Source organism: Pseudopipra pipra, chromosome 6 (assembly GCF_036250125.1).
Source record: "Pseudopipra pipra isolate bDixPip1 chromosome 6, bDixPip1.hap1, whole genome shotgun sequence".
NCBI lineage: Eukaryota > Metazoa > Chordata > Aves > Passeriformes > Pipridae > Pseudopipra > Pseudopipra pipra.
Window position 1 is genome coordinate 13935834 of NC_087554.1, and position 15998 is coordinate 13951831.

General features: G+C 35.9%; 1 protein-coding gene across 18 annotated transcripts in view; it reads right to left on the reverse strand.

The window, feature by feature from the left end:
* SOX6 (SRY-box transcription factor 6) overlaps positions 1 to 15998 on the reverse strand; it is a 375371-nt gene that overhangs the window by 205254 nt on the left and 154119 nt on the right. For all 18 annotated transcript variants that reach the window (XM_064657436.1, XM_064657427.1, XM_064657438.1 and 15 more), the window contains one exon: positions 11019 to 11229. In XM_064657436.1, coding sequence (XP_064513506.1) covers positions 11019 to 11229 — 211 coding nt within the window. The remainder of the gene's footprint in view (positions 1 to 11018; positions 11230 to 15998) is intronic.

Genomic DNA, 15998 nt, shown 5'->3' on the forward strand with positions numbered 1-15998 from the left:
TATTTTTCACTACGGCAAGTTCTTCTGACATTTTAACAAACCTCTGCCCGATGTGTTAGTTTTTGTTTCATTGTAAATATTTAAAAGTAATCTGCTTGTTACATATTTAAGATATGATAAGGACTGCTTAGTCCTACACTGAGAAGCAGAGCTGTTTTAAATATTGAATATGCAGGTAAATTTTAAGATAGAGTAGGAAGAACCAAATCCTGTCCTCATGCATATCCCGTGACACATACAGCACAGCTATAAATGCAAACAGAATTCATTCTTAAGGTGGTGTTAGACTAAGAAATTCAGTACAGAGCCCTCAAAGGTTTTGGTGCAACTACAGGCTCTCTAGGCTGTAGTGTTCAGACTTCTTCCAGATGGGTGAAAGAGCCTGCTTTCTTCAACATTTTCAAACAAATAAAAAGACAGAAGAGTATTCAAGATGGGTTTTTTTAGGTTCAGTGAAGATCATGATTTACTGTAGAGGGTGTTGTCACATCAAGTTCTTTAAGAAATGTGAGCAGGCAGCAGTGCATTGTAGCTTCATGTCGAAATATGGCAAATGGTTATGTAAAGCATTAAGTAAAACAGTTAACAAAAAGGAAGATGAAAATAAACAGCCATTCATACATAGGGCACTGTGCCCAGGAACTCTGGGCACCTATGTAAGTAAAACTAAAAATATATTATGATTAATAAAAGAAAACAGCTATTAGATACATTCCAAAATGCTAGGCTGTAGAACAAGACATTTTGGCACAGCTTTACTGATTGGCAGCCCATGTTAAGGACCGACCCAAGACTGCAACAGAGTGAGAGCTGCTAGTCAGGACAGAGCAATGCTAACAGGAGCTCTCTGCAGATGTTTACACAGTACTTGCCCTCAAGACTATATTTAACAAGGACTATTGCGCTTTTTTTTTCAAGAATATCACAGTTTGAACTTTACAAAAACACCACCACTTCTTTACGTTATTAAAGCAAGACAGAAGTGGGAGGTTTTGACACATCAACCACCATCTTGCTTCATTTTGGAGATCAACATGCCAATGAGTAAACAAGGAAGAAGCCTGGCTACAAATGGGAATTAGAAGGATTCCTCACAATCCAAAATACATTTATGAAGTGGAGAAATATGTAGTTAAGAACACTGAATTATGTTTTTATTCTTGGTTTTCACTTTGCACTCATTAGCTACACGCCAGGAAGGAAGAGCACACAGACAGGGTGAAAACTCAAATTATACAGCCAGGGCTTGAGCACACACCACTGAAGTTCTTGATAAAGCCCCTCTTGGATTTAAGGGCACCAGCTCAGTTCTACAGTGCAGAATCAGTGGCTTTAAAATAAAACATATTGGAGATCACACTTTGGGTGCTGTGTCCACTTCTGGGCTCCCGAGTTCAAGAAAGACATGGGCATACTGGAGAGACTCCCAAATGGGCCACAAGGCAAACAACTGACTGGAGCATCTCTCACATGAAGAGGGGCTGAGAGTGCCATGAGTGTTTAGGCTGGAAAAGAGCAGGCTCCAGGGGATAACATACAAATATCTGATGGCAGGAGTAACAAAGTCAGATCCGTGCACTTCTCAGTGGTGCCCAACGACAGCCTCAGAGGCAAAGGGAACAAACAGAAATACAGGAAATTCCCTTGAAACATAAGAAAAAAAATCTTTCTTATTGTAAGGATGACCAAACACTGAACAGGTTGATGGGTTTCCATCCTTGGAGATATACAAAAACTGATGGGACATGTCTCTAAACAATTTGTTCTAGGTGATTGTGCTCTGCACAGGGGGGTTGGACAGTGCATTCTCACCTCAGCCACTTTGTGATTTTCTGATTCTATGGAACCCACAGCAAACTGAGTGTAGGAGAACACAGCTATAAGGCTCTTTCTCATATTGGCTGATATACTTGAGAGAAGAAAGCTGCTTTTAATGATGACATCCTAAATTTTATGGTGCCGAACTGAGCAGTTCTTTGTAAAAAGGATAAATTCAAAAGCCAAGTCCCTCCCTCACACTCAAAAACACTCTAGCAGATTTCCAAATTTTTTTAAGCTTATATTCTTCCCATTGCAAATTTCAGAGAAAATAAAAATTCCTAAAAATACTTAAATAAAATACTTAAATTAAAAAAAAATAACTACTTTTTTTCTCATTAATTCCTACTCATATTTAATAATACACAAAAGTAACAGTGATGTTGAATGAATTTAGCCTCCCTAACACAATATTATTTGGGTTTAATTAGCATGGCTGAAGACTGATCTTAATAGTTGTTTGTTGCTTCCACTGGAGGCAGGTTTCTCTCACGAAAGAAGTGGCATCTTGGAGTTTCAGAATAAAACACAGAGGTAAAAGGAGCTGCTCTCTCCGTTAGATGAACAAGACAGCCTGAGCATGCAGCCACCTCGTGAAGCCTGGGAGCAAGTACCTCTGTCTCTCTTGTGGCAACCAAATAAAGTTGTCAGAATTATTTTTAAATAATGACAAGGTATCTAAACCAAATATGGTATAGAAAAATAAGGAATATATCAGCATTTAAAATGTATATGCTGCTGAGCATTTTTACTGTCATTTCTTTAAGAAAAGCAGATCTAATTAGCTGTATCTCTAAAGTGTGTACCTAGCATTTTTATTATGTATTATAACGTTTTGCTTAGAGTTGACATTTTTATTCTGACAAGCACTGTCTGGAGAGCTCTCAATAAATAATACATTTACAATTTTCAGTAAATAAGCACTGGACACAAATCGTTATCCTTACTTACAGCTGCCCTTCTCTAATAGTGCTTTTACAAGTAAGGTGACTATTCAGTCTAATGCAATACTCTCAGTGCTGGAAAGATATTTTCATTCATTACCCCAGTCACAAGCACTTAAAGCACTTTTAGGCCCTGTTGCAAACCAGCAGGAATGGCGAAGCAAATAAAACCAACTAAAACTAAAGTTCATCACCAAAGAAATCTGAGGCCATTCACCTTACAGAACTTGGAAAATACAATGGCATACAAGATCAGCCATGTTTGAGTCCCATTCTTCCCTTGTATTTTTGTATTTACATTAGCAATTTTAGGAAGGGAAGTATTGCAGTCTAGTCCCTACTATTAACCTGATAGTTACAAAATGTATTTCAATTGCCATTTTAAAGCATGATCTGATCATAACATTGCTTGTGTCACAGTACATCAGAAACCAATGAAGTTTGAATCTATATTTCTGCTGCCAAGATCATGCAACTGAAGCAACTCACCATATTTTTACAGCTATTTACTCACTCACATTCTTTACCACAGAGCTCAGTGTCAGTTGTACCTATCCACACTGAACTTGCCCTTCTTACTGCCCCTAGGAAAAAGATGGCTTTTAAGATATGCTATTTTAATAATGCTTTCACAATACTAATATCATACAAGTAGTGTATAGATAGCAGATGTTTTACCATGTCTAAAAAGGACACAAAAGTGTGGAGTAGCATAGCGCAGAAAATTATATAAAATGGAAGCATGGACACAATTTGTCACACAATAAAATGTGTAGAGTGGGATTAAAGAAAAAGAAAAGGTGAGATGATTCCTGAAGGTAAGACATTAGAAAACACAATTGCTGGGGAAGAACTGGTTGGAATGGTCAGTAGATGCTGGCACTGAGAATATTTCAGCCTTTTTCAGTGTAATCTGTCCTGATCTACCGCTCAAATTCAGAGAAAATGAGAAAAGGGTGAAGGCTCATTTGTTCTAATGAAAAGGATTTTACTCATCTCAAATATTCTGGGTTGAATAAAGACATTTTTTCAATGTGATGTAAGCATCTCAAAATGGTGAGAGCAATTATCTACCCAAAAATAAAGAATTTGCATAGCTAGAATTGAGTCCTGAATGTCAGACTCTTCCCCCATCAGGATTCAATATGATCAACTCTCTTTACTAGCAAAAGCAACAGTTTTGTAGATATGCAGAGGAACAACCTGCATCGGGAAACTGACCCTCCAGAAAAGTAGAAGCTCCAGAAAATCCCATGGGTCCTACACCTAGGTAACTGCCTGGTAGTAACCAAGGTGTATTTTTGCCTGGCAAATTCTCACATGGCTACTATCAGACTAACCAGATTCCTGATGATGGTGCTGAATAAGATCTAAGAAGGGAAGGGACATGAAAACCTTAAAGCAAAACAGATGATCTATACAATCTATCGACGTATTCATATAAGTCTCATTCTTCATGATACCTATGTAAAAGTCTGTACTATACTCTTTTTGTGTGCCATGAATGAATTTCAGAACAAAGAAAACTGAAGTGAAGCTTTCAAATGTAGCATGAGACATACTGAAAAGTACTGAAAAATTATTATATCAACACAAAACCTTTGAGTAATGACTAGATGCTCAAATGCAACAACATTGGGTAAGACTTTAGTGTAGGCAGCCAGATAATAAATGCAAAGATAAGGTGGAAATGACAATATGTGCCACTTTCTTAAATAAAATTTGTGAGATAGCATTTAATCACAAAACAGTACTCTGAAAGACTTAAAGAATATGAGAAAGTAAAAAAATCAAAAATGCATAAATCCTCACAAACCTAGAATGATAAATAAAAATATGAGACAAAATACTAATGACCGGATACAGTATGGTTACACATACTGGGTCTGTCATTGCAAAAAAAGAAATATGTAAACATATATTGCATTCTAAATTTCATTAAAATTATAACAAAATTTAACAGAATGAATTTTTGATGGAAAAATCAAATACAACAGGTAAAATGAAAAAAAAAAAAAAAGCTGCAAATTCTTTTAGTTACCAGAAAATAACCCTATAAAACACTTTCTTTGTGGTAATGTTCCTAAAAAGTCTTAAGTTATTTTAATTTAACATATTGAGATATTGGAATTCACTATACTCTTCAATAAATGAATTCTTAGACATTTTATGATCTATAAAACACCTATAAATAAAAGAATATCTTTTTCTAAAACGGCAGTATATATTGCAAGGAAAAAGAGTAATCAATGTGCTTTTACCAAGGTAACTGGATTTAAAAACAAGAAAGAGAGAGAGAGAAAGAGTAAGTTGCATTTAATTTGGTAAAGAGGTAAGTAATTGAAGTAAACAGTGATTTAGGAAAATGTGTTTCATATCTCTCCTTTAACTTGATCTGAGTCACCTATTTATTGTGTGGACCTTTGGGCTTTTGGAAGCATGTTTGGAGTCTAGAAGAAAAATTCTTCATCTTAGATGTCATATATGGCTTATAAAAAAAGTAAATGAAAGATAAGTATTAAATTAACCATATACATAGCTGATTCTGAATTTACTTAGCAAAACTGATTTTTAAGAAGAAAAAGGAAACACGATGAGAGTGGTACCTAGCAGATATGACAAGGTTTTTCAAAGGTGATGAAAGAAGTTTGAAAAGGGTGGGGTTTTTAATATCCAAAGGGCTTGTTTCTAGCTGAGAGGAATGCCAGTTGTCATTTGTAAATTTAATAGATATCATAAAAAAAGAAAACAGTAGTATTAACTCATTTTTAACCATTACTTTGGATAATCCTAATAGCAAAACACAGCAACATTTTTAAAGCCTTGAAAGAGAACAAAATATTTGTAGCCATAAAAAAAAAAAATAATAAAGAACAAGCGTCTATAAATGGTCTATAAATGCCAAGTGTATTAGGAGAACCAAGGATCATGACTGTCAGTAGAAAATGTGGGTATACAGCACACCACAAGACAGGTAACTTGAATTAAATCTCTGTAAAAATTCTGAAAAACATTTAAAAATATTCATTGACCACAAATGGTCAACAGTTCACTTCTAAGACTGATCCACAAAGGAGAACTCCTGACATGTACTGTCCACAAAGGTTATGCTAAAAACTATACTAAAACCAAGTATATGTTTGTTTATGTCTGAACACTTTCTGTTCTCAGCTGTGGCAGGCTTAAAACAAAGAATACAAAACAGAAACTCTCCATTCATTTAATATAATATGCACAGATTCCATTAAAAAAGAACTCAAAACAACAATAACAAAAAACCCAAACGAAACCTCAATAATAACAACAACAACAACTAAACAACCCTGCATAAAATTACAATCAAAATTACAACCAAAATGTCCACTTATAAAACACAGTATGGGAAAGTTTAAGTTTCTTCATTCCCAAATAAATTAACAGGAAATATGTACATATTTGTGTGTGCAATAATTGAGTATACTGTCCTTACTGGAATAATAGAACATTTTATAGGGGAAGTGTCTATTTTAAGCCAATATAACAAAAAATTTTCAATTAACTGATGAAGTTGAAGGAAAAAAAAATAACAAAACAAAAAAATCAGAAAAACCATCACTACTGAGTACTGCAGTAAGATTTTTCCCTACTGCATATAAAATTATTAATACATGTGAACCCTTAATTTTTAATTTAGATATCTTTAGACATATTATATATGACTATGAGTTACATATATCCACCCGTAGAGAGAGAGTACAAACAGGTGCACATGACAGAGAATAGATGGAAATTTATGAATATACTACTCTTTATATAGATGTTCATTATTCCAACATGCACACATAAAAATCTTTGATCACTGAACATTCAACTATGGTCTTCAAGGAGGAAACAAGAATGGGAAGCACTTCATAAAAAGCTTCTGCTAGAATTGTGAACTGAACTTGGTTGAAAAATGATACTGTATACATTGCTCAGAATCAAGGTCAAAAGTGAATTAGGAATCCAGGCCCTGAGTAATGAGGGCTTAGCACTTAGCAGAAATGACATGCCCAGTTTCCAGCTCAGAAGTGCCAGCTGACCTGCCAACCTAGCATTCCAGATCTGAAAGGGAGAAATCTGCTCTTCTAGCTACAGACAAGATGTGTACTACTAATTATTGCTCCTAGAGGCTTATGATAGTTGTCTGGAAGCCAATTCTCAGACTAGAATTCAGGTAGCCCAGGCTGCAAATCTGTCTCACAAAAGTAATATAAGCAATATTCAAAAAGAAAAGTCTTTTAGTGAAGGGGGATAGAAAGGGAAAGAAGCAGTAAGACCATACTATCTAACATAAACTCTTCATTTGAGCTGTATAGAGGTTTAATACTTGATTGTACTGAAGGATACTTCCAAAGAAAAAAAAAAACACTAAAACAATACTTCTGCTCACAGAAGAACCGAGACGAATATACTACAGTTATCCAAGAGGCCCTAGAGTCTGGTCTTGTTGATTAAATTAGACACCTGTTCATTTCTGATCTCTTCTGTCTTATGAGAACACAAGTCAGCAAAGTCTTTACATACTCAAATTAACTCTAAATATTTGTAGCATTCTTTCCTTTTTCAATTACAACATTCTCATCGATTTTCTCATTTCCAAATCATTACCAATTAAGACACAGGAATGTCCTAATGTACAAAAAAATGCAAATACTGGACCCCGAAATCAAAAAAAATGTTGTTTATTCTGTTATGTTGGTAGTCTTTGTTCAGACTCCAAATAAGGCTAAAAACATACCCAAGATATGTACCTTCCTGTATGAGGCGCTCATGTTTCCAGTACTATACACAAGACATGACACTGGCTGAAGCACTACTATTAAAGAGAGATTAAAACAGCTGTACATTATGCTGAAGCACTCACTCTTCCCTTTACAAACAGACGGTCCTGGATTACAAGCAGCACTTGACCATTTAAATCACTACAACAACCAGATTTAGCCAGCTGGGCCATATTCTCCTAGGCAATGCCTGTTGACCTCCTCAGTCACAGCTGCTCAGATGAAATTCTCATCAGACAACTTGTTTTCAGAAGCCAAAGGACTCTGATTAAATATATCTATTTAGACATGATAAAGTCTCTCAGTATATATTTCTTTTTCAATGTTATGAGGTACAGTGGAGACCACAAGTAGTATATACAAGCATAACAGACACCTAATATCTGAATGTATACCACAAAATATTTAAGTATTTAACCCCAGCAAGTCATATTACTCAAATTCAGATCCTGAAGATGAACCAGAAAGTGACTATATAATAATATTAAAAGAGACTTTTTGCTGTACTCGCATGGGGGTTAGATCTGACGACTGGAACACTCGAGTTCTTTACTCCACTTCTAACTCTACAATTACTTTGACATATGACTGTACATTAGCCCAAATTCCACAGCTACATCAATGGTCATGGAGGTCATCTCTACAAAAGAGGCTCACATGAACTATTAAATTTTTTTAAAGGAGTCATGCAAGACTTAAAGCCCCACACAATAGTATACAATGGAAATACACATCTTTTCCCCATTCCATTCATTAAAGCAATATATATTATGCTCTCTATTTGCTAAAAAATCAGCAGGTGTTTTTTCATTCAGGTAAGGAATTTTGTGACAGATCAGAACTTAGTACACTAAGAGCTCCTCAGCAGCATTGGTTGTGTACCATTTTAAGAAAAAAACTGCACAGAAACATATTTTAAAATGTAGGTGTTAAAGAGCGTCATATGTAGTATATGTGTGACCAGGCTATTAATTAGGTTGTTTAAAAGACACTATCAGATGGCAAAACAATTTCATAATCTCAGATCTCATTTCTCCAACAAACTCTGCACAGAGTTAAAACAAGTTCAGAGTCATAAAATTTTTAAAATATTATTTTATTTTAATTAAACAAGTATGGAGAATTTACTTCTTTTTAATTCAGAGAAACCTCTGAAATAGGTATTCAAATCTGCTATAAGAATTTTGGTATTCCTGATCTACACATAGAACTTTCTAAGTGTAACATCCTGAAGAATTTCCAATCTTTCTATTAATGGTTTTTCTGTGTTAGTTTATATAATATCAGTCAAATATTCATTATTTTCTGCTAAATGTAAGTAACCTTTTTTTCTACAGAAAATGCTGGATGAACTGAGAAGAACTTAACATAGTTAAGCTCTTAACATAACTTCATAGAATGGCTTGGGTTGGAAGGGACCTTGAAAATCATCTAGTTCCAACTCCACTGCCATAGACAGAAGCACTTTTCACTAGACCAGAGTTCTCAGAACTCCATGCAACCTGGCCTTGAACACTTCCAGGGATGGGGCATCCATAGCTTCTCTGGACAGCCTGTTCTAGTGCCTCACCACCCTCACAGTGAAGAATATCTAATCTAAACATGAAGATACAGTCAAATACCTTTGAACTTACAGGCAGACTTTAGAATAGTTTTCCAGTATAATGTGGTCCATAAAAGGCAAGATTACTTTATAGATCAGAAATTACCTTTATTTCACAACTGATGAGAAAATATAGCACAGAAGGCTGCAACTCAGTGAGAGGGATCTCTCTGCTGTGCACATACCTCTCTTAAAACAAGTAATGTGTACTAATGCAGAGGAAACGTTGAAAATTCTAGAGAATTCATACAAAAATAAGCTATCAAATGCTTGAATCCATACAGTAAGATACTGTGTTTAAACTTTTTGATGCACATTTTTATTAGCACACCATTCAGTATACTCCTGGAATAGTGGTGTCAATATAATCAACAGCAACTTTTATACTCCCACAGCAAAGTAGGAGCCAAGACCTTTGATTAGCATGGAGTGTTGAACGACTGCTACTGACTGTAAAAAACAATTCTGCTAAAGTAATATTTAAAATAGTTTTCTAAGTCTAACTACCAAATCTAAGAAATTTTTGAAAGAGTGATCTTTACAGCTGAAAACAGACAGATGGTAGCAAAGAATCTGGGACATTCTCTCTTTAGAGATGTTTCACCAGCTTCAGAAAGGATACCTATAGAACACATTTATCTATGTACTGGCATTTAACAATTATGCCAAGAAATATGAAAGCCTACTTCCATCCTTACATGATTTTAGCCCACATTTAAGCATATTATTGTATCAGCTTCAATTTTAATTGAAATCTACATTGATACATGGAGTCAAGGGAACCTAACCAAAAGTGCACTGTTTGAAGTGCACTGTGACCATACCATGAAATTGAGAAGTCAAAATAATTCTGAACTCCTTCATATTTAAAAAAAAAAAAAAAAAAAAAAATGAATCAAGAAGTTCTACTGCCTTGTGGCTCTGCTACATTACAAATAATCTTCCTGGGTTATTTTTAATGCCACAAAGCAACACTGGTAAAATAACTAAGAGAATCCACATGTTTATTTCAGAGCCTCCTACTCTCACAACTTCACTGATTCAAACTCATGTATGAGCACACAGACTGGAAGGTATTACTGCAGAACCAAGCAAGACTTCATTCTACTTGATATGCAGAGAAATTTTTGTGATGGGCCCTGCCCATGTGCACAGATACACTGATAAACTCACTCTCCAATTCTACTTGGTTCCTGCCATGGCCAAAATCTTAGCAAAGTCAATGAAAGTATCTGAATGAGGACTGAATACATAAACTATCTCAGTATTCAAAGATTTTTTCCTCATTTTTCTCTCCGTTTTAATACTTGTAACAATATCTGAGCAGACTGCACAATTCTAGCTACATAGGTCAGAACTATGTAGTTTTAGACTTTAAAGTGTTTCCCATTCTCCTAATTACAGACACTGGGTCATTAGGGTCATGAAAGATGAGAATGTCTAAGGAAAAAAAAAAACAGCTCGTGTTTTATTCATTCCTATTGTTTAAAATAAACATTTATCTTTTAAAAGAAGAAGAACAAATACCACTGAAGAATACCCCTCACAACTCTACAACCTGTTGAGAATTCATCATAACCTTTCAAGTAAGGGCTGAGTTTTCACCTAATCCAACATTCTTGCTTTGACTCACAACCAAGACACTTTAAAAACTTTTAAAAACTGGTGTATTTGTCTAAAATCCCTAAAGGACCTCAAACTACCACTGCCATGGAAACCTGTGAATAACTTTATCCTAGCCTTTGCCAATCATGCAATTTTATGGCTCTTGATACCCAAGACATCCTTTATGCTATAAAAACTATAGGATTTTAGGGTAGGGAAACTGTACCAGTCTTTTCCAACACATACCTTCTTGCTCAGTCCTGGTCATTTCTTCTAGTTTCTTCTGCTTCAGTGTGTCCACCACATCTGCTAAGCTTCCTTTGCGGCGTTCCGGTGTTCCAAAATTAACACTGGTCATTAACTCACTGCGGTCACGACCTCCTTCGTCGGGCTTGTTTGGTGAGGTAGAGGTATTTCGGAAGGAATATAGGGAACATAACTTATTACTCTCTGACTCCTGCAAAGAAACAAAACAGTGTGAAAATATTCTCTTATGGCAGAAGGATCTCAGACAGGTAAAAGCTGAAAGCATTATTTATTAGTAACCTTAAGTTCCTAAAGTGAGCATTATGATTTGAATTTCTTGGTTTCAGCGCTTCACAAGGGCTCTTTTGTCCTTCAGCTCAGTTCTCCCTATGCTTCTATCATACTTCATGCCATCTTCCTTCATCAGGGATTTTCCTTGTCAGGAACAGCCACTTCAACACTTTTTAACAATTAACGTGTTAAGATTTTACTTGTTTTTAATTCCTTATGTAAGGATGATACATGTAGCACTAAGAGAGAAAGTACAGACAAGTACAAATTATTCCTGGATAAACCCTCAGCTAATGGAAAACAACATCACTTTAAAACTGGAGAAAGAGTTAGGCCAACAAAGACTGAGGAACAAGAATCTACTTCACAGTTAAATAAGGATGATATGTGTCTTCCCATGCTCATTCACTCCTCTTTAAATGAAACCTTTCTTTTTTTTTTAAGAATGAAGGTTAAAATGCTTCTAATATACAAAAGGAAGGCCAACATAGACAAGAATGAGCAAGGAAACGAGTTTATGACAGAACAAGTCATGTATGCCAATACATAGGTACTGAGACTACGTGTCAGAGGTGTTATACAGTCAAAAGCATAGAAGTAAAAAGGATTAATCTCCCTTGTCAATAGATAGTGCATATTTGAGAAACAAGAAGAAAAAAACAAAAAAGGCACCAAAAAACAATGAGTAATGCCAATTCTTCTCAGTATTGTGTTGTCGCCCAACAGTCAAGCCTTCCTGAACTTCTCTGGCTCAGACTTCCCATTCTCCCATCAACAGATGCAACATTCACTGCATCTCTGTTTTCACAATTTCAGCTAAAAAGAGAACACATTCTTTAATTTGCCCTCAAAAACTCAACCACAAAAATTTCTTACACACTTTCCTTTCCAAAATTACTCTTCTATTTTAATTTTTAATAATGCCAGGCTAGGATTGCTAAACATTTGGGCTAAAGAACTAATGATTTTTTTTCATTTATGGTAAGCCTAGAAATGTCAGTGTGTATATTAGATTCTGTGAAACATTTTCTTTAAAATTAAGGAGTAATAATAGTAGCAATACATTTAAAAATTAAGAGACGAATTAATAGTGTTGTCAAAAATCATTCTTCCAATGCACAGTGTTCCCCATAAATATATGAAGAATATATACTACTTTATGAGCTGAAAATATCCACCTACTGAAGAAACTTGTGTTGGGAAATGCCCTAGCTGAAACAGGGTCTGAAGAAAGGCTAGAAAGCATTAACCATCAGCAACAACATCGGATGTAAATTTTTGCTTCAGTCTGGAACAGATCAAGTAGTTGTGCAATGTAACAGAAGGAGCAACACCAACAAGGAGCAAGCACAGTAACTCAGGGCTGCAGACTGTGTAGAAGGTGGTGGTGACACATTGTCATCAAGCACAGCAGTAGGTGATCAGCACAACACTTACAGTCGTTGGAGAAGGAGGCAGCATTTGCCAGTGATGTTGCAAAAGTATTTATTAACTAAGACAGGGAACTAGAAGACTCTACACCCCAGTAGTAGCAGCACCCTGTCAACACAATAGGAGTGACAGAGGTTTTGTAAGCACAAACAGAAAGAGAGGTGACATGGAACAGAAACTTTACCTTTGCTTTTTTATCTATGAAACATTAGAGAATTTTTCATTCCACCCATTTGCATTCATTAAAGAATCTAATATCACAAAGGACAACAATATCCTAGACCAGGTACAGAGATAAATTTTTTTACAGAATCACAGAATATTCTGAGTTGGAAGGGACCCACAATGATCATCGAGCCTCCAACTCCTGGCCTTGCACAGGACCATCACCAAGAGTCACACCATGTTCCTGAGAGTATCATCCAAATGCTTCTTGAACTCTGTCAGGCTTGGTGCTGTGACCACTTCCCTGGGGAGTCTGTTCCAGTGCCCAACCACCCTCTGGATGAAGAACCTCTTTCCAATATCCAACCTAAACCTCCCCTGACACAACTTAAGGACATTATCTCAGGTTCTATCACTGGTCACCACAGAGATGAGACCAGTGTCTGCCCCTCCTCTTCCTCAGGAGGAACTGCGATGAGGTCTCTGCTCAGTCTCCTCTTTGCCAGGCTGAACAGACCAAGTGCCCTCAGCTGCTCCTCACACAGCTTCCCCTCAATGCCCTTCACCATCCTTATGGCCCTCCTTTGGACACTCTCTAACAGCTTAATCCCTTTCTTATACTGTGGTGACCAAAACTGTGCACAATATTCAAGGTGAGGTCATCTTTAAAATGGAAAGCTTTCATATATTTAATTGTTTCTGAAAACTACTTTGCATTTTTCTTAAAACTTGGTCTTATCACAGAGGTGACAAAAAAGCATCTTCTAATATTTTTCAAATTTAGATCTGGAATTTCTATAACTTTCCTCAATGAAAAATTAATACTTTTTAGCATGGCATTTTCACCTTTGAAGACAACAGTATAAGAGCAATTAGTACTCTTAAAAGAATCTGTTCTCGAGAGAGAACATCCTTTTACAGCACATGAAATACATCCATCAGGTTCAATGCAGGGGTTTTCATGTTCTCAGCAAGAAACACTAAATCTATTGTTTAGCCCAGAAAGGGCTAATCTGTGGAGCAAGTGGAAATAACTGAATGTTCTTCCTCCTGATAACCTATCCTGTCTCTCATCTGGATGCTGGATATGTGGTCCAGCACAATGTTCTTTTGCTGCTAATGAAAGACTCTCCAAGTCCTGCCTCCATTAGGCAGCAAATTCATCCTTCTTTTTCTTGCCCAAGAGACTGCAGTATCCATAATGAAGATGAGACAAGTTTAAACTCCATGCAAATGATAGAGATTTATGGAATGGAGGCAGAATGACAGCCTTTGCAAGACTGAGGATTTGTCCAATTAATAGATTCTTATATACTGTCAGTTTTGTGGGTATTTAAAATGTAGAACAAAAATAAAAGAATAAAATGCATTCCTAATATTTCTGGTTCTGTTTAGCCCTACAGCTGTAGTATTGGGGTCACCGAATGGCTAATACATTTACAGTGCATTATCTGAATTGGCAATATAAGAAACCCAGTATGGATGACTTTCTGAGCCCCATCTTTTTCTAAAATGAGAAACTATTAAAAAGCATGATTGAGGATCAGCAGAAGAACTGCACAAACTGAAAGGAATTCAAGGGGCTAAATAGGCAAATGGGAAAACTGTAGACTAGTCCAGTGTAAATATCTTATATAATAATAGCAGAACTCAGCTAGAAAAATCTACATCAGATGCATGTACAATTATCTACGAGAAACAAAACAAATTCTTATGTCTTCTTTGATTCTGGATTATTTGTAGGTTATTCACGGACTAAAATGTAGCTAAAAAGAAATATTTAAAAGGCTTCAGAAGGAATTTTATTGCTACACATTCAGAATAGATATTTTTTACTGCTATGTATCTATTGTTGGCAACATTCTTTTCATTATAACCATATAAACAGGTTATATTGACCTCACATTCATGGCAAACTAGACAGATCAAAACACAAGGGGGCAAAGGAAGTATTCATTTTTTTCCTTAGGAAGTTGACTCAATTGTATCTGCTGTTGCTACTGCAGCATTCTGTTTGTTGAAAATCAAATAAATGTTGCAGCAAATTTACAAATTATTTTTATTTTCATGGTGCACCTTATAAACTTCTGCAGACCAATTGTTGTGGCATGTCACGCTTACGTCCCAGCACCTCACCCCATTGCATGACCAAAACTGCAACTATCACATACACCAGATGCAGGCCTGGCTATCAAAAAATGTATTTGCACTGACATTCATAAGCAGCATGGAGAGACCCTCTTAATACATCCTAATGGCCCAGGTATCCTCTGAAAATAGACTACTTGGATCGTATATGTTGTTTGAGATAAGAGGTATCATCACCTCCACAAGTGTTTTGTTGGACTTCTTCCTCTAGTGTATGAAGTAATCTCACTAGAAAATCTGGAGTTCAGATTAAAAACAACCACCAAGCTGATGAATTCATGGTTGGGAAAGGAGAACCTGGTCCTTTTGAATATAGATGTAGGAGGACTCACTGAAGAAAGATATCCTATCCTTAACAAACTTCATGAAGCCACCTTTTACAGAACAAGGAAGTCACAGTTTGTTTGACCCAAAGAGTGAAAAGAAAGGATACTGTTAATGGTTTTTTTCATGTTTTTTCCAAGAGCACGGAAGAAGAGGTAAAGGCAAGGAAAGTGCCTAGCCAAGATCAGCTCAAATTATTCCAATTTGCAAAATCCAAACCATCAAATTCATCAGCACTGATGAAAATTCCCCATGCATGTCAACTTTTTTCAGCATAACTGGTAAAACTTGATAAGAAAATGAACAAGAGAACATGACTGATACAAATGTCCACTTCACTTATTTGGACACACTCCGGTGCCCAAATTCATCCAGATACACTAGACAACTGACACATCCCTGAAATCTCAGGTTTAAAGTTCACATATTTCTGTAAAAATGATCTTTTAAGTCTAAACTTGAAGTAACGTCTTCAACACATGACATTCCCTTTGAAGGCGCACAATTCAAGGTGTGTTATTCTTATCAATGTCCGTGATTTCGATGTAAGGAGGGAGAAAAAAATTGGAAAATATCTTATAATCAGGTGAATAACAAACATTTAGTCTATGGACAAAAGAG